Source organism: Perca flavescens, chromosome 1 (assembly GCF_004354835.1).
Source record: "Perca flavescens isolate YP-PL-M2 chromosome 1, PFLA_1.0, whole genome shotgun sequence".
NCBI classification, from domain to species: domain Eukaryota; kingdom Metazoa; phylum Chordata; class Actinopteri; order Perciformes; family Percidae; genus Perca; species Perca flavescens.
This window is the reverse complement of record NC_041331.1, coordinates 11,544,962-11,564,296: the sequence shown is the minus strand read 5'-3', so window position 1 is coordinate 11,564,296 and position 19,335 is coordinate 11,544,962. Positions and strand designations below refer to the sequence as shown.

The following is a 19,335-nucleotide window of genomic DNA, read 5'->3' as shown; positions in this document are numbered from 1 at the left end:
CTACGCTAACGCTACATTGCTGATTTGCACAACAGTCTCTGCCTTGAATGGACTCCATGCATGTCTACAGTTTTAACTAAACTCAATTAGCAGCGAATTTCGTTTGAGATCAGTGCATAACACTACTTGCTTTGGAGACATCCATACGTGCTTTAGATATACAGTCCTGTATCACACACAGGAAAGAAAACCCGGCAGCTGATCCACTTTCGGGCTAAAAACGAGCAGTTTCTGCGTTCATGTTGTAGCCATTCATTATTGTATTGGTACTGTATTATTGTAATCAATTGTAATTCATTCCCGTTCATTGTTGTTGGTTATGATACAGGACACTCATGAAAAAAATGGGGTTGGAGGGAAAGGATTACTGGCCAACAGGCATCACACTGTGGTCTGGAATTTCAGAATAGTTTTTTTTTTGTGGTCTTTTTACTTTATACATTTGAGTACCATTTATATGTGTTAAGGTTCAAATAGTGGATAATGGTTCTGTAATAAAATATATTTTTAAATAATTTTTTTGCCTGTTGGGTTTACTTTATTGGGCAATAAAGACAGCTTTTTGTTAAAGCGTTTCTGAACATCAATGACATTAAAAACAGTGATAACTGAAACAGATATACAACACACCATGCAGTGTGTATAAAAATATTTATTGCAAACTGATTTAAGTATGTGTGATGTATGATGACCGTAACCGAGTGGTGTCTCATTTCAAAGGGTTATGTTTTCACCCCTAGCCCTTACCACTCTGTTTCGAGGGACAAGGGCTAGGGGTAAGACAAAGGGGAAGGGGTAAGACAGAGAAATGGGATTCAGCCTTAACATGCGCCAGTCACGTGAACAGAAAATTGCGTTGCCTGCATCTTTTCATCCGTACGGATCAACTATGGTCCGTTGCACCACTAATGACGGAGGGGATTCCTCCGAGGGAAATGAACAACGGCGTGTTGAAGCGGTAATGACACAGTACCTGTCTTTAGCCTCAGCATAGCTCTCGGAGCCACTGATCTCAGGACTGCAGGATAAACTGTGATGGGAGCCCTGGGGCACTTTCAATCGCAAAACGGCGAATGCCACGTTTCCTCGAAACTGTGTGAAACTGCTTTGCAATGCGTTTTCTCTCTCATTTGGTGGGTGTGATTATCGTTTATTGGCTGTGTCACAGGTGATAGCCAATTAGCAGAGACGTGTCTGTAAACCCATGGTAATAAAAAGGCAGAGTGCTTGCGCACTTGCGAGTGTTCAAGGCACCCCCGTTTCAAATAATAAAAAATAAAAACATGTTGCTACGTTTTGTCGGGGCTGAACGTGGCCCAGCTGTCGGTCAACAGGAAGTCACAATGGCATTATTCAAGCAAATAAAGGCTGAACACTGAATCCACGTTTTCAAATAAAATACAAATCTTTATTTATTAAGCAGACGTGAACACATTTGTTCTGGGCTGGTTAGATGGACTATAAGTTAATAGTGACAAGCAGGTGTTTAGGTCACGTTCATGTGATATTCTGACACGAGGAAACCAGAGAGGATGGACTCTGCCTGGTGTTCACTAGGGCTGGGTATCCTTCAAAACATTTCGGTACCAGTACCAATACTGTGACTTTATACCACTTCCTGAACAATTTCATGAAACAAAAAGAAACGGCAACATTACGGCACAAATCTCATGTTCCAGCGCCGACTACGTGAGCCGTCTCTGTGTAACGTAGAGGTTTTCCTTCGTGTCTCTACGACGTGTAATGTTAGACAGACAATCACATACATTATTAGATCTCGGTAGACGCATGCTGCGTGCTGATTGGCTCACTGACTCTGATGAGATTTACTCCTTAGGTATTGAATGACGAGGCATTTTTCCATACTCAATACTTTAAGAGGCAATTCGGTCGTTGTCTCCAAAGTATTGAATTGGTTACCCAGCCCGAGTGTTCACCTATTCATTCCAAATGCTTTGCTGTCCTTGTGTTAAAGAGATTACCTTCCATGAACTCCAGCAGATAGAGAGGACTGTTAGAGAGGCTTGTGGCACTGAGACAAAGTTTCCCGCTGCAGCTGGCAGCAGCACTGACACGTGAACACTGTAACACCTGCTGTTTGATCACGTTCTCTATCCCACAACCACTGTGCTGTCATCTGGAAACTCGTAGTAGGGAACCTCCAGGTTGAGGGGAGCGGGGCCTTTCCTGATGCGGCCCGAGGCGTCGTAGTGCGAGCCGTGGCACGGGCAGTAGTAGCCTCCAAATTCGCCAGCGTTGGCGATGGGCACACAGCCCAGATGCGTGCACACGCCCAGCACGATGACCCAGCTGGGGTTCTGCACGCGGTCCTTATCGTGCTGCGGGTCCCGTAGCTCCGCCAGGTTGACGCCTGCTTCTGTGGCGATCTCCTTCTCCGTGCGGTGGCGCACGAACAGCGGCTTGCCTCTCCACTTGAAGGTCATGTTCTTGCCTTCGGGGATGTCGCTCAGCTTGATCTCGATCTTGGACAGGGCCAGGACGTCCGCCGACGCGCTCATGGAAGACACAAACTGAGAGACCACCGTCTTGGCGGCGTAGACACCCACCACGGTGGTGGCGCCCGTCACCAGGTAGGAGAAGGTCCTCCTCCCCTCGCTGCTGTCCTGGGACGACTTGCTGGGGTCCAGCACCTCGGGGCGCCTGTAGTCAGAGAAGTCCGGCACCCGCACGTCTGTGTGGGCATAACGCACCGCTGCACAGCCTGCACACACAAACAAAACAATACCCATTACAATAATACTTCTATTAATGATCTATGGGGATATTTTCTAGTTTCTTCTCTCTTCTGTGACAATAAACTGAATATCTTTGAGTTGTGGACAAAACAAGACATTTGAGGACATCATCTTGGGCTTTGGGAAACACTGATGCACATTTTACCATTTTCTGAAATTTTAGAGAGCAAACAACTTACCAAATACCTGTTTAAACCATATACCGGTATTAATTTCCCAAATGCTATGAATATTTAATTTAACGTTATAACGGTGCAGACCTGCCAACCTTGAAAAACTTTTTTGAGTAGCAACTTACTGATTTATTGTCGAAGTTCTGGTTCATGAACACGGCAGCATGCACGCGGAAAAAATGTGCCATTAAATGTCAAATATGTATACATTTTAAACCCTAGAAAATAATTATGTTCAAGTAGGCTACTTGAATTAAATAAAACATTTTTATCACGGTCATATTTAATACAATTAATTGGATCATAATATAATCCAATAAAATAAAATATATTACACTGCATAATGAGCACACATCTGTCCAGAGTGGGTCAAACTGGCCAGGGTAGCTTGCGTAAAACCGGTCTCCAGTGTGCCAGCACAGAGAGGCTTCTCCCTGCAGAACAGCATCAAAACTGCGCAGCAACGTCGCCTTGAGGAAGACGAAAGACAATTATTTTGATTCTAGACGGCACTTTATAATGTATTGTTTTATTTCCTCTGCCCAGCAAATGATAAATAGGCCTATTTTAATTCAGATCGGCACAATGTTATGTGCATTGATTTAATTATGTTGGCCTCTCTATTCTGCCTGTAGCAGCATACATTTCAATTATATAAAAAAAAAAAAAAAAAAAAAAAAAAAAAAAAAAAAACTACATCCTTGATATTATTCTTTATGCCTAGCAATTATTTTTATCGCAATAAACAAGGAAAATATTTTACAGGAACTGTAGCGGAAACACTGACGGACCCGTTTACTCCGTACCCTTCTCACTCATGGTAGTAACTTTAAAACAATAATCCGAGCTGATCCGAGTTTTGTTTTTTCAAAAGCCGGTCGTGCTAACCTCACTCAGTCACGCTAACGTTAAGACCCGTCCCCTCAGGCATGCAGCAAAGCAACATTATGAACGCAATAACAATCTACCTAGGGTCCCGCTACAGACCGTTGAGAAAGACGGGTTTTTACAGCAAAGATTAAAACCCTAGATTTAAGATGTCTTGCCTCGCTGAAATGCTTCTGCCAAATCACTATTCAAAACAACACCGAATCAAGCTGACAGCTACGTTCAGTCGCCCACTCTTCTATAACAAGATAACGTTACCTGTGATCAAGGTAGTGTTAATACAGCAATCTTATAGGAAGCAGGGTTCAAGTTGTATGTGGATTTATTTAATTTAAATGTACTTTACTATTTTGCAGTTTCTACAATAAAAATAGATTGTAGATTCCGTTTCATGTATTCAGACATAGGATTGGGCATCGAGAACAGACTCCTACTCGGAATCGTTTCAAAAATTACAATTCCATCGGAATCGTTTGGATGATTTGGTTTCAAATCTGATCATAGGTTCCAAATTTAATATGTGCATGTTTTGGTTTCCGTAGCAGCCAGGCGCTTGTGTTGCAGCCGTGCAGCACAGTAAGCGGAGCTCTAGTATGGCTTCATTTTGCATTGAACAAGCTGTAAAACTGCAAACCACCATGAATCAAAATAAAACTTTCCTCTTATTTGTGAAAATTGGCATGTGACCCGTTTCAACTCCACCCCTCAAAGAATCGGAATCGAGAATAGATAAGAACAGGAATCGAAAGGAAGAATCAGAATTGTATTCAGAATCGTTAAAAAAATGATCCACAGCCCAGAGTCACAACTAAACATGCTTTAAGTCAAGGCTCAAAACTTTTCACTTCGATGCCATTTCTTACACTGAAAATTGTATTATTGTATTTCATAATGTCTTATTCTATTTTAGCGGTTTTTAAAATGTTTAATTGTTTTAACTGCTCTTTATTATTTTATGTAAAGCACTGTGAATAGCCTTGTTGCTGAAGTGTGCTAACGTTATAGAAACAAAGCTGCCTTGACGTTAGCGCCCAGTGTAATCTGCTCTGGTTACAGCCATGACCACATGAAAATCGGTGAAATCATTATCCGCTTTTATCGTTGCACTTACACAGTAACGTTAGCGTCACTGATTACAAAACCAGTCATATGGGTGACATAAGGACACCGGCTAATGTGTCTTTAAAACGGAAAACGTTACCGGAACTGGATAAAGTCAATACAGGCAGACTGTCCAGGCTCCATAGTGCATGTTCTGACCCACGAATATGCCCACATACTCAAACAAACGGAATAAGAGCAACGTAATACGTTAACGTTATATACTTAAAGTTGACCTTAATTGTAGGCCGCTCTTTACCCACCTGGGCTAACATGATGCTAGCTATCAACCTGGAAGAGCCTGCTGCTAACGTCAGCTAAGCTAACTAAGTTACGGCCAACTCACTGGCTGGCAATTAACAGTGATGAATGGCACTGGTCATCATTTCCCAGCACACACAAAGCGCATGGCATTTGACGTTAACTTTCAATGCACACGGTAAAACACAAAGTTGAATTAGCTAGCTAGCCAGCTAAGGCTAGCAGTCAATGACAGACTTACCATTGATGCTAACTGTCACAGCAGGCCCCGTCTTTGGGCTTTGACCGCTGAGCGATTCGCGGCACAGGAACGGTTTTTTCGGGGTCAACAAAATCTTCTCTCCTTTTACAACAACCCCGGGTACCAGTGCTTTCAGGGGACCAGCGACAGCAACAGCTGTAGCCTGCATGTAAGGGGAAAAAGCCCCTGACCGGGCAGCGAGAGACATCATATCTGCGGCGAACTGCTGGCTGCAACGACCTTAGCTTTAATGGGAAGACAACGACTTGACGTCACCGGCTTTTTCTTCTTTTGGTTTTATGGCGGGTTGCAACCATTACTTATAAGGTGCATACCGCCACCTAATGTACCGGAGTATGTAGAATGAGATATTGTGCCTGGACTACTTTACATTATCAGCGTATAAATAACTACTTAATTTATTAATCAGAACAAAACAAAAGAAACATAACATAACTCACTAAATTATATGCTATAATCCTACCTCCTTCAAATATTCCACAACCTCTTTCTGTGTGTCCTGTTGTTCCCAGATTGCACACAAGGTTCCATTCTTTTTGCCTCACCAATCTTTTGAGCTAATCTTATCCTCTCTTCCTTATAGCCTAATTTCCACAGTGCATGAGCATATGTTCCACATTCTCTGTAATTTTACATCCAGAGCATTCATCTGAAAACTTTTTCCTAGCAAAAACAACATTTTATTATCAATAATCCTGTGTGGTCGAACCTTAGTCTAGTTAAAGCTGTCTCCTCCCTTCTGTTTTCCTCTAAACACACCCTGTGAAATTACTGGTTTTATGCACACTATAATATTTTATTCCACTGTTATCCCTGTCCCATCTGTCCCTTTTCTTCTTTATTTCTTTCTTGAGCATCGCCTTAGCTTCTCCTTTACCAAAAGGTTCATTTATTAAATCTCTCATCCCGGTTGCTTTTTTGGCTATTTTGTCTGCTCTTTCGTACCCAGCAGAATCCTACTTCCGCCCCTAACCTATGTAATCTAAATCAACTTTGCTGAATTTCCAGCATTAAATCATCCCTATTAGAATTCATCAATTGTAAACTGAGAAGGACAGCTGAGTCATTCTATAATTAGGGGTACATTTCATTTCAACAAGAAGTGAAGAAATCAATGTGCTTTTATTGCTAAATAATTAAGTTGGTATCCATAATATACCCCCATAATGTCTAAATTCACAAGTTGCCAAGCTTAAGCTTGATTTACTTTTTAAATATTTAAATAAAAATAAATATTTGATTCATTATTTTCTCAACTGTGTTACAGACAAAAGTTCTGTCATAAAAGACACAAATGAAGTACCACACATTTGATAAAAATGATAAAAAGATAAAAAATTTGTTTGAAAGTTCTTGAGTCTATTTACCAAGGATTTTGAGGTTGTCTGTCTAACTGATTAAAATAATATTAATTTTGAGCTGGATAATGGATATCCTGTTGAATAAAATAATCAAGGATGAATACTTTTTCAACATAAATCACAATTACACTGAATTTAGAGTTATTCAACGTCCTTATGTAAGACTTACCTCTAGGGGCGGATCTAGAAAAATATTTATGGGGTGGCGAGAGGAGGGCAGGAAGTTTTGAGAGGTGGCAACATATGGCAAATGTGTATATATACTGAATTTAATCACAGTTATCACAGTTTGATGAGAAATAGTATGTACACATTACAAAAGGACGCAGGCTGCCATTTACAAACTCATACAGACAAACTCAATCTCATGCAATCAATGTCTTGCATTTGAGGTGACCATACAATGTGATCTCACTTAGTAGGAGATAGAAGTATGATAGAAGTAAGGGGCATTATCACAGGAAAGGCAATAAGGTAAGAAGATGAGTGGCAGATGTGTGAGAGGGGAAGCAAACAGTTTTTGACTGACTGCAGTCGGACATTGGAGATTCACGCTCGTAAATGGTCAAATTGGCCATAACTTTTAATTTGTTGCTGCCAACTGGGGTGGCAGCAGGGGTGGCAAGGCTTTCTTTTAGGGTGGCATTTGCCACCCTATGCCACCCCGGTAGATCCGCCCCTGCTTACCTCTCTAGAAATCTCCACCATCATTGTACTACAGTTTAGCCAACATTTTAAAGATTTATGACACAAAAACACATGCTTCGATTTGATTCAATGACCTACTTCGTCAGATCAAGCCTTTCATTCGCCATGAAATAACTCATCTTAACCCAGTAAGTTTACCAGAGAGACTTGCAGTTACTCTGAGAGTCCTGGCATCCAGTTGCCCTCAAGCATCGTTCATGCTCGTTCATGTTTCCCCTTTGTCGCGCATCCTGGTGCGCCAGCGAGATCCTACGTCATTTTGACGTCACATTGGCGCGTGCCAGCTTGGCTGTGTTGACTGTAAAACGACCTTTAGTCTATTTCATCTTTCAGTTTTTTTGTCTTTGTGTTTCTTTTTATTTCATTCCCAAAACAGTCCTTCCAACTCATCTACTCTTAGTCTATTTCATCTTCCAGTATCATTTGTCTTTTCGTGTTTCTTTTGATTTGAGACAGTTCACATTTCTGAGATCTTGGACCACGTGTCTCTGTCTATCTCCACATGATCTCGTCGTGAGGTCACAAAAGTTGGAGGAGGGATCATTCTGATGATATCATCATGCAAATACCATAGGACATCGTCCCGTGTTGGTCAGAAAAAGCGGTTGACTCCAATCCGGTGCATACATTTGACTTCAACATGAGTTTCTGTCACCTCTTGAATAATTTCAGGATACATGTCATCATCATATTTTAGAGCACAACACTGGCCAATGATGTCAGAGTTTTGCCAAGAAATTTCAGTCAGGTTCTGACTGTTATCCTCCACTGTGGGTGCTGTTGCCTGAACCTCAAAGGTAAAGGTTTTAGTATTGTAACATTGACACCCCAGGGTCTGTCTTGTTGTGCAAAGGCAGCTTACGTCGCGGTAGCTGATATGCCCCTGGGTAACTGTTACTACTTGGTGAATGCGCATGGTTGACGGCACCACAGGGAGACTGTCTGGCATATTCTTTGGGGCTTCATCTACATTATCCTCACTTATGTAGAACAGTTTTACTGAGGTCTGCACATCCACCAGTGCGTTGAAGAAGAGATCAGCATTCGGTATGTCTTTCCCATTGCAGACAAATCTGTCAGCAGTCCTTTTGAGGAGGCCTCCAACTCCATCTGGAGCACCCTTGCCGTGGCTTACCTCAAAAAAGTTCCAGGTGCCTGATTGGAACCCACATTGCTGCAGCTTAGTAGAAAACAGATAGAAATTGCCTTTCTGCCTGTATTGTGTGCATGGCCCATCGCTGAAGAAATGCACCACATTCACATTGGGATGGGAAGCCTTGATAAGGTCATGTATTGGGGATAGATGGGTCCATATGGCTGCGGGCCTTTCTCTTTTGATGAGCTGATTGTGCCAAAGCACACATGTTCTTCCAAGCCACCAACATGTAGAATTCCAGTGTGGAGTGTTGCCTGCTGCTGGTTTGAAGCAAAGTGTACAGCTTGTATTTCAGAGGAGTACTTGCAAGCATAGTTTTCAGAAAAATCTACATGAATTAAGCATTCATGAGCTTTCATATTTCTTTTTAGTTCCTGGTAGTAAGTAAATTGCCGCTTTATGTTAAAGAGGTGTCTTCTGAAGTTTTTAAGTTGGCATTGGAAGAGCTCTAGCAGGTTCTCCAAACTTGTCTCCTTCTTTTTCACTGTTGTTTTGACAGACACTTTCTCCTTTTTATCTTCCTTGTTCTTTTTCTCTCTGAGAACAGTCTCCGTTGTCCACTGTGTGAAAAAAACACTTGCTTGCAAATCCATCTCAGTTGCAACTGGAAAGTCCCTTACTTTGCAGGTGGGACATTCATTGTACATGCAGTCCTTCAAGTTTGGGTCACAGCATATTGGCTCTGCAATATTCTCCAAGTCAGTGCTGCCAATGAGTCGAAGAGAATGTAGCTTCTCTACAAGAAAACATAGATTCTCATGTACCTTGTTATTGTTTGTGATGTTCCAGCTGTTAGGCGACTGTTGTCATCTCTTGTCCAGAAGGACACAACTTTGTCATGCTGTTTAAACCCTATAGATCTGTATTTTATCTTGTTGGAGATGATGGATATCTCACTGTGTTTCTGTTTGTTGAGTCTCTGAATTCTTTTTTTGAACTTATATTTTTTCAAAATTCTTCCTGACACTAGAGCTTCAATTGCATGTCTAGATTTCTTGTGTTTGGTAGAGGCGTACTTTTTGCAGATGTTGTCCACTAGGGCATGGTGGAACACTAACGTTCTGTGCACTTCTCTAGGCACAGGAAACCTTCCTAACAGGCGATGGGTTTTTGATCTGGGTGACTGTGAATCTTTCTTTGGTTTTTCAAATCTTTTTCTGTATTTGTCAGTTTGTATTTTCTGTTTGAGCAATTCCTTCAAAGCCTGACTCCCTTCTCTTGACTTTCTTCCTTCCAGCCTGTCTGAAAATGATGACAAAGCATTACTTTACTGAATGTGTTCTTCATGTATGCTCACTGAACAGAATAAGGAATCAGCATCACGCCGAGCCCTGTACTGGCGCAGCAGCAGATAACCTCATTTCCCTAAAAAACAAATCACTCAAATCACGTTTATTTTCATGGTTTATTTAAGAAAGTTTTTCTTCCAATACAGAGTACATGAAACAGTAGAAATCCATTCCACAATGACATTGCAAGTCTAATATAAACACAATAGAGGGACTATAAACCAACCTCTTCCCTTCCCCACCTGCCTCCCCCCCTCATTATATTATATACTAGACGCAGCCCAGCTGGCGCTTGCAAATGTGACGTCATGAGATCGCCGTGACCATTTATACCCGCGCTGGTGCTCGCGAACACTAGAAGCAGTCTTCTCCTGAACAGAGGTGGCGCTAAGGAGCAAAGGCTGCCGACATTGCTCTTTCTATGGACTAGAAAAGGAAGAAAAACTAGCAGCAGCTTTGCCGTCAATGCTTCGATTTGATTCAATGACCTACTTCGTCAGATCAAGCCTTTCATTCACCATAAAAGAACTTACTCATATAACAATAATGCTTTAATGAGAGTCAGCAAATTAGTGGATGTACTTTTAAGTATTCTGGAATGTTGAGTTTGAGAAATGTCCAATCCTCTGATGGATAATCTCGTCATAGGTAGCTAGGTCCCCCCTCTCATTAACAAGTTCAGAAATGAACACAACACCTTGGTCATACCAGTACTTAAGAAATAGGCTCTTATTTTGTTTATAACATGTTTATTGCAGAATGTTTACTTGCCTCACCACATCTTTTCTCCAAACTAAAGAAGGAAGAATTAATTTTTCCGTTTTCTAACCATCTGGCTCGAGATCTTATGAAAGCTCCATTCACTTTAGTCTGGAAAAAAAAAGATCCAATTTTTCCCTTAATGAGTGTAATCTTTCTTTATCCTCATTGCTTGCAAAGGGCATCTCTAAAATATAATTTAACTCTTTTATATTGTCAACATAAGCTTTGTTTAGATATTTTGAATGCTGCTTCCCGATTTGTATTGAGAAAATTTGACACCTCTGCCCACCGACACCCCACACACATACCCACTAATGCCCCCCTGGACTGAACCAACTACACTTACCTCAAATGCACGTAAATAATTCTTCTTGACCACTGTACATACTTTATAATCACTGTACATATTGTATAAGCCCTCGAACACTCACAATTTGCACCACTGTACATACTGTCATATATTCTGTATTACCATTGTCATAGCCTCTTCATAGCCTGTACATACCTGTAGTAATAGTCTCTCAAATAGACACATCTACTGTATATATCTTTCATACCTTGCCCTCTGTATACACTGTAGCACATGTTATTTTATTTTTTATTTAATCACTGCTTAAGCACTTCTGGTTAGACATGAACTACATTTCTTTGCTCTGTACTTGTGACATGTGCAATGTCAATAAAGTTGAATCTAATCTATTCTAAATTCATGTTTAAATAACTCCCATTTTGATGTTGGTGCAACTTCCGATATTGACTGGAATTTTGTAATTATTAGCCTGACAGACGGAGAAGTCTTAATGTTAATCTTTGGCAGAGGAATGCCTGCTTTGCACAGCACCAGATCCTCCACCAAAATCAGTTGTTGGATGCGCTCATAGCACATTAATATTGTGCTTTTCTCAGGAGTCTTGGAGAACCTTGAGGTGAGCGCAACCACAGCAGTTTAACCAGCATGTACATGATCCGGTTATGTTGTGCACTGATGTTGTGCTGTACTGGTGCGTAGTACTTAACCATCTTGACTTTCTGTACTACAGCAACATCAACAATGTCGTCTCTTTAAGTGCGGCAGTACAGGGTGTTGCCTCCGTGCGTTCTGTACGCACTGGTTCTGCTGGTTAAACTGCTGTGGCTGTTTGTCATGCTCGTCCACTTTTCTCCAGGTGTCCAGGACGTCTGCTCTGAGCTAAGTGACAGCTTGTCCTCTGTCAGGTCAATCTCCACCAGCATAGAGCAGAACTATTCCAGAGGTTTTGGACTGCAGGCATCCTCCTGTTAGAATAAATAAATAATAAATTAAGTCAAAATGTGTACATTTTCCAGCAACCAGTGTATTGTAATTTATTCTAGCAGACACACAATTACTTGTGTACACATTACTCCGCATGTAATGTTTGAGGTGGTCCCTGGAAATGTAGAGCCAGACAATATCCTTGTGGGAACAAACGACATCAGAGAGAGACGGTCGATAGCACTCCAGGAAGACTTCACCACTCTCCTCTACATCCTGATGGGCACAGGTAAGCGGATTGTCATCTCTGGGCCTCTTCCTACCTACAGGAAGGGTGCGGAGAGATGGTCCAGACTGTTCTGGCTCCACACCTGGCTGGAACCACTCTGCACTTCCCTCAGCATTCCCTATGTCGACAACTTCAACTTGTTCTGGGAAATGCCCAACCTGCTGAAGCGTGATGGTCTCCACCCAAACCGACACGGAGCCAGGATGCTATCTGACAACATAACGACCACACTGACAGGCAAGTATAGACATTATGTTGAAAATATCACAGATTCATGTCCCCCAGGTATTGATCCTGATAGCACTATACAAGTGGATGATTCTGAAAATGTTTTCTGGAGGATAACAAGTAGTACTATTATTATTCCAGTAACGTGTAGTACTAGTGCTATTCCAGTAACATGTAGTACTAGTGCTATTCCAATTATACTCAACAATAGACCACACAAAGTGGTGAATAGAGGGGCAATACTTAACAACCTAATTGGAATTAAAACTACCACTGCAATGATAGAAAAGGATAGGAAAATTAGATGTGGATTAGTAAATGTCAGATCTCTGTCTTCTAAAGCAGTACTAGTAAATGAATTGATATCTGATAATCAAATTGATTTATTCTGTCTTACTGAAACATGACTGGGCCATGAAGAATATGTGAGTCTAAATGAAGCGACTCCTCCCAGTCATATTAATACTCAAATTCCTAGAGGCTCAGGTCGGGGAGGGGGAGTTGCAGCCATATTTGGTTCAAGCCTGTTAATTAACCCTAAACCCAAACTAAACTAAACTCTTTTGAAAGTCTTGTTCTTAATCTTCAACATCCAACCCGGAAATCAGTACAGCCAATTATATTTGTTGTTGTCTACCGAGCTCCAGGTCCGTATTCTGAATTTTTATCTGAATTCTCAGAGTTTTTATCATGTGTAGTACTTAAATCAGACAAAGTACTTATTGTTGGTGATTTTAATATCCATGTGGACGTTGACAGCAATAGCCTTACTACTGCTTTCAACTCACTTCTACATTCTATTGGCTTCAGTCAGAGTGTGCATGAGGCCACGCACTGTTTTAACCACACCCTCGACCTAGTGCTGGCATATGGTATCAAAATTGAAGATGTATTAGTATTCCCGCAAAATCCTTTATTATCAGACCACTTCTTAATTACTTTTGAATTCTTCATACCCGATTATACGACATTAGATAAAAGCTTCTATACTAGATGCCTATCTGACAGTGCTATAGCTAAATTTAAGGAAGACATTCCAACACCACTAAACTCATTACCTTGTTTTAATACAACAGAAGACCTTTATGTAAACTTTAGTCCCTCTCAAATCGACAATTGTGTAGATGGTGTTACGGCCTGCCTACGGACTACTTTAGACTCTGTTGCTCCACTCAAAAAAAAGAAGATGAAGCAAAGGAAACTAGCACCTTGGTTTAACTCCCAAACTCGTAAATTAAAGCAAAACTCGCGAAAACTTGAAAGTAAATGGCGCTCCATCAAAATGGAAGAGTCTCGTTTGGACTGGCAAGACAGTTTGAAAACCTATAGGACGGCCCTCAGACATGCCAGATCAGACTATTACTCATCATTAATAGAAGAAAACAAGAACAACCCAAGGTTACTTTTCAGCGCTGTAGCCAGGCTGACAGATAGTCAGTCATCTTCAATTTTGATACCTCTAGCTCTGAGTGGTGATGACTTCATGAGCTTCTTTAATGATAAAATTACAACAATTAGAGATAAAATTCATCACCTTTTGCCCTCAACTTTTAATGGTTCACCTTTCAACGCAGGACTGCTAGAAAGAACGACTAGACCTGACATTTACTTAGACCGTTTTTATCCTATAGACCTTCAACAACTAATGGTAAAGGTATCTTCAGCAAAGCCATCTACCTGTCTCTTAGACCCCATCCCAACAAGATTACTCAAAGAACCATTACCCGTGGTTAACACCTCTCTACTAGATATGATCAATATGTCTCTATTAACAAGTTATGTACCGCAGTCATTTAAAGTAGCTGTGATAAGACCTATTCTGAAAAAACCCACCCTCAATCCTGAGGTCTTAGCAAACTATAGACCTATATCTAACCTTCCCTTTCTCTCCAAGATCCTTGAGAAAGTAGTTGCTAATCAGTTATGAGATTTTCTCCATAGCAACAGCTGATTTGAAGACTTTCAATCAGGATTTAGAAAGCATCATAGCACAGAGACGGCACTGGTGAAAATTACTAACGACGTTCTAACTGCTGCAGACAAAGGACTTGTCTCCATACTTGTTTTATTAGATCGTAGTGCTGCATTTGACACTATTGGCCATACAATCCTGTTACAGAGATTGGAACACTTAGTCGGAATTAAAGGAATTGCACTAAGCTGGTTTAAGTCTTATTTTTCTGATCGATCTCAATTTGTTAATGTTAATGATAAATCCTCTAAGTACGCGAGGGTTATGCATGGCGTTCCACAGGGCTCGGTGCGTGGACCAGTTTTGTTCTCCTTGTATATGTTTCCTCTTGGTAATATCATTAGGAAACACTCAATTAGCTATCACTGCTATGCGGACGACACCCAATTATACTTGTCAATCAAACCAGATGAAACAAGTCAGTTAGCTACACTTTAAGCATGTATTAAAGATATAAAATCCTGGATGACCTATAATTTTCTGATGTTAAACTGTAACAAAACTGAAGTTATTGTGCTGGGCCCTAAACACCTCCGAACTTCATTATCTACAGATATAGCTACTCTGGATGGTGTTGTCCTGGCCTCCAGCACTACTGTCAGAAATCTAGGAGTTATTTTTGATCAGGATATATCCTTTAACGCCCATCTAAAACAATCATCGAGAACAGCCTTTTTTCATCTTTGTAACATTGCAAAAATGTCTCAAAACGATGCGGAAAAACTGGTCCATGCATTCGTTACTTCCAGGCTGGACTATTGTAACTCTCTAATGTCAGGTTGCTGAAATAAGTCCCTTAAGACTCTCCAGCTGATCCAGAATGCTGCAGCACGTGTTCTGACGAGAACTAAGAAAAGAGATCATATTTCTCCTGTTTTAGCTTCTCTGCATTGGCTTCCTGTAAAATACAGGATTGACTTTAAAGTCCTTCTCCTGACCTACAAAGCCTTAAATGGTCAAGCACCATCCTATCTAGAACAGCTCTTAGTACCTTATTGTCCCACTAGAGCACTCCGCTCCCAGAATGCAGAGTTACTTGTGGTTCCTAGAGTCTCCAAAAGTAGAATGGGAGCCAGAGCCTTCAGCTACCAGGCTCCTCTCCTGTGGAACCAGCTCCCAGTCTGGGTTCGGGGGGCAGACACCATCACCTCATTTAAGAGTAAACTGAAAACTCTCCTCTTTGATAAAGCTTATAGTTAGGTTAGATATGGGTCTATGGTGGAGTGAGGAGTTGCACCGTCCGCCTAACCCGGCCCACCTGCTTCTCTTCGTAGTCATCAGATTTATTGATCATATAATCAATAATATAGTGTGAGTAGAGGTGGGGCAGGCCAGTACAGCCTCTCATCAATGTTTTCATTTGTTTCCTTTTGTATGCATCCTGTCCCAGAACTGCTTGTTACTAACCTAGCTCTGGGGAATTTACTCCCCGGAGTCCTTATGTTTCTTCTTCGCAGAGCTATGCCGCGTCCTGCTGCGTCTGCTACACCCACCCGTGCTCTGCAGCGCCACATTTTATCCCGCAACGTCCTGCTGTGACATGAACTACAACGACTACCTTCAAAGTCACTGTTCCACTATTTTCAATGCGACTATTATCGCCTTCACACCCCCAACCGGCCCCGTCAGACGGCGCCTACCAAGAGTCTGGGTCTGCCGAGGTTTCTTCCCAAGAGGGAGTTTTTCCTCGCCACTGTTGCAATAGCCATTTATAATGCTTGCTCTTGAGGGAATTACTGTAATTGTTGGGGCTTTGTAAATTGTAAATTATAGTGTGGTCTAGACCTACTCTATCTGTAAAGTATCTCGAGATAACTCTGTTATGATTTGATACTATAAATAAAATTGAATTGAAAATTGAATTGAATTGTCTGAGACAGAGTTTAGCATTTGCCGGGTTCTTTGCTTTGATGGCCTTGATGAGCAGCTCCAGATCGGTGCGGTTGTAGGCCATCACAGCCCAAGCTAGAGCAGACTTGAACACAGCATATTTGCAGTGTGACTCTGCGTATGGCTGTGTCAAACCAGTGAATCCAGTGGAAGATGTTCAGATGCACAACCATACGACTGTCCACCCAAGGCTGGAACAAAGTCTCCATCCCTGTTGGTCCCTGCGCACGGCAACACCCACGGTCCACATATACAATTTTTTATACAAGGTTGATTGGCCGATGGCATGTCTTCACAGGCCATCGGTTTCAGCTTCTCAGTGGACTCACAGGTCAGCACAAATAAAACAATTTGGTAATGCTCATTTCCGGTGAATCACTCAGCTGAGCCTTTGCCCTTGCCAGACAGATTCTTCACCATCTAAAACATATGTTTGCATAATATGATAACCTCTGTGAGAGTCTATTGATGTGATTTTCATAAAGATTATTTCTGTCAACAGTGTTAAATTCATTGTTAAATTTAAAACTGAAAACAACAATGCTGCTAATGTTTGGCATCATACTGAAAGGCATAATGTTTGTGATTTAGAGTCACAAGAAAATGTATTCAACGCAAATTGCAAATCAGGTTTATTGTAAAACTCAGACTCTCCGTTGTTTGCAATGAACAAAATCTATTTCAATTTTCTTTGTTAATTGCAAACAATGGAGAGTCTGTGAATTTTACAATAAACCTGATTTGCAATGGGGGGTTGAATAATTTTTCTCGCAACTTTACACACTTTCTTGGAGGAATCCATTTTCAGCACAATGCCAAAAGTGGAGAGGATCTGGCTCAGGTAATCCTGCACATTGTTGGCCTCTGCCAGCAGGAAGGCGTGGCGCAAGAGCGGCGCAGATGGAAGCGCTATCTGAGGAGGTGGAGCCTTGAATGAGTGTCCCGATGCAGAGACATTAGGCTTGTTCGAGATGAACTGCGCCTCGCCTGTAAAGTGGACGAGAGCAGGCAGCAGCAGCCGGGGGCGGTGACAAAAATCCGCTTTCCGTTTCCAGCAACCTTCAGGCTGAACAGGAAGTGACAGAAACACTGTGGTCCGATTCCGATTTAATAAAATGTTATCAGACCCATAGATCAGCTTGTACGCAGTCTCCAGTTTTTATTATGACAGAGTAGCTCTCAAAATGCTCTACATGCGATCTGTTGCTGATTTTAATTAACAACACACTGTAGATGATCCGTAATCTGAACGGACTGAGTCTCTCTGACTTCTAAACGTAACTTTCAGCCACACATGTGTTCTTTACAGAATAAGCCTTTAAAATCAGACAAATAGCAGTTAAAATCCCTCCAATTCAAAATGAATAATACGTTTCTATAAAACGTCATCAGGTTTAGTCAATTCTGAACCAATCAGCTGTTAGATCAGCTGAGAGGCCGGTGTTTCCCAGCATGCCCTGGGTCCGCCGAGGTCTTGCACTAGGTGGAGAGCAACTGCGGCGCCTGGCTGTAAAAACTGCGGCCGCCTTGATCTCGTGAGGTTATTGTTGCCCACGTGTGCAAGACGTCAGAGCAAGTCGGGATCAAGTCGGACACAAATCTAACCAGCATGCATTGGGCGGCGGTCGCCGGTGATCGATTCTGCGCAGACCTGGCTCATCTCGAACGAGCCTAATCTCTCCGTGTTCTGATACAGTCACGAGGAGTGTTGTGTACAGATCCTTACGATGAAGGTATTCTGCGTTGTGATTTTCTTGTAGCTGCCACCACACTTTAATCAAAAGGCGCACAACATTTTTAATCCACACCTCATCTATGAGGGTCACAATCAATATGTTAAGGTTGATTTGAGTGACTACTATTAAGTTTAGCTAATGCACAAGTTATGTTCAGTACAATAATATTGCACTCATCAAAACAAATTTACAAAGTGCTTCACATAGCAAGCAAAGAACACATAAAACACAATAAAATAATAGGTACTTAAACCACATAAAAAAAAATACAACAATCCAACAAGAGTCCGTTAAAGATACTGGTTTACTCTGGTTAAAGGCCTGGCAGCTGAGCTCTGTATTGTCTGTTTTACTATTTAGTTATCTAAAAGTGCTGTAACAGTAACCCAGGCCTGACTAAACAAAAGTATGTTAAATTGTCTCTGGTCTTTAAAACTTGTACTGGTTTTGTTTTGTGCTGCAGAAAATTAAAGGAAAGTAATAGTTTAGATAACAGTAGAAAAATAGTTTTAGCAATTTAATTAATGTATTCAGACAGGTACCTAGTATTTTATTTATTTATTAGTTTATTTGACAGGGACAGTGTACATTAATTAACATTGCTGCAAATGCACCAGAATTAGCCAAAAGGCTATTTTTCATCCGTTGTCCCTGGACAGATCTTAAAATTGTCTACCTAAAAAAAAAACAATAAGAAGAAGATTACAGTGAACAATACAAATATAAAAGAGCAGTAAAACATATTTAAATATTCAAATTCTGTTGATGAATACAGTGTACAGAATAAGTTTGCTGTAAGACAGACATTAGGTTAAAAAAGAAAAATATATATACACACATACATACACACATCCGTACATATATATATATATATATATATACATACATACACACACATACACACATACCCATACTCATACATACAGTATATAAAAACATATTAAACTACACATTGACACAAGTGAGACACAAGTGGCAGCACGGTTGGATTGAGGGAAGATAATACATATTCTTATTAATGCTGACATGTCTGATGTGTTATGAACCAGTTTTTTAGATGTTTTTTGAAGAGAGTGTAAGTGGTGAGTTCTCTGATGTTCTGAGGGACAGAGTTCCACTCCTGTGCTGCGACTGAAAAGGCACTCTGACTAAATGCACTTTTCCGCAGAGGAACAACACAGTCTCCTCGGGCCGACCCTCGTGTTACTCTCTGTGTGGTGTTCCTGATATTTACAAACTGACTGAGTGGAGGAGATGACAGGCCATGGA

The 19,335-nt window shown here is 41.1% G+C and overlaps 1 protein-coding gene across 1 annotated transcript; it reads right to left on the bottom strand.

The window, feature by feature from the left end:
• Window positions 1–1,380: 1,380 nt before the first annotated feature.
• Window positions 1,381–5,719, bottom strand: uqcrfs1 (ubiquinol-cytochrome c reductase, Rieske iron-sulfur polypeptide 1). Its single transcript, XM_028576970.1, has 2 exons — window positions 5,421–5,719; window positions 1,381–2,722 (listed from the first exon to the last, which is right to left on the bottom strand). Exons 1-2 carry the CDS (start codon window positions 5,629–5,631, stop codon window positions 2,112–2,114), a joined length of 822 nt encoding a protein of 273 aa, XP_028432771.1. The 5' UTR covers window positions 5,632–5,719; the 3' UTR covers window positions 1,381–2,111.
• Between the last annotated feature and the right edge of the window lie 13,616 nt (window positions 5,720–19,335).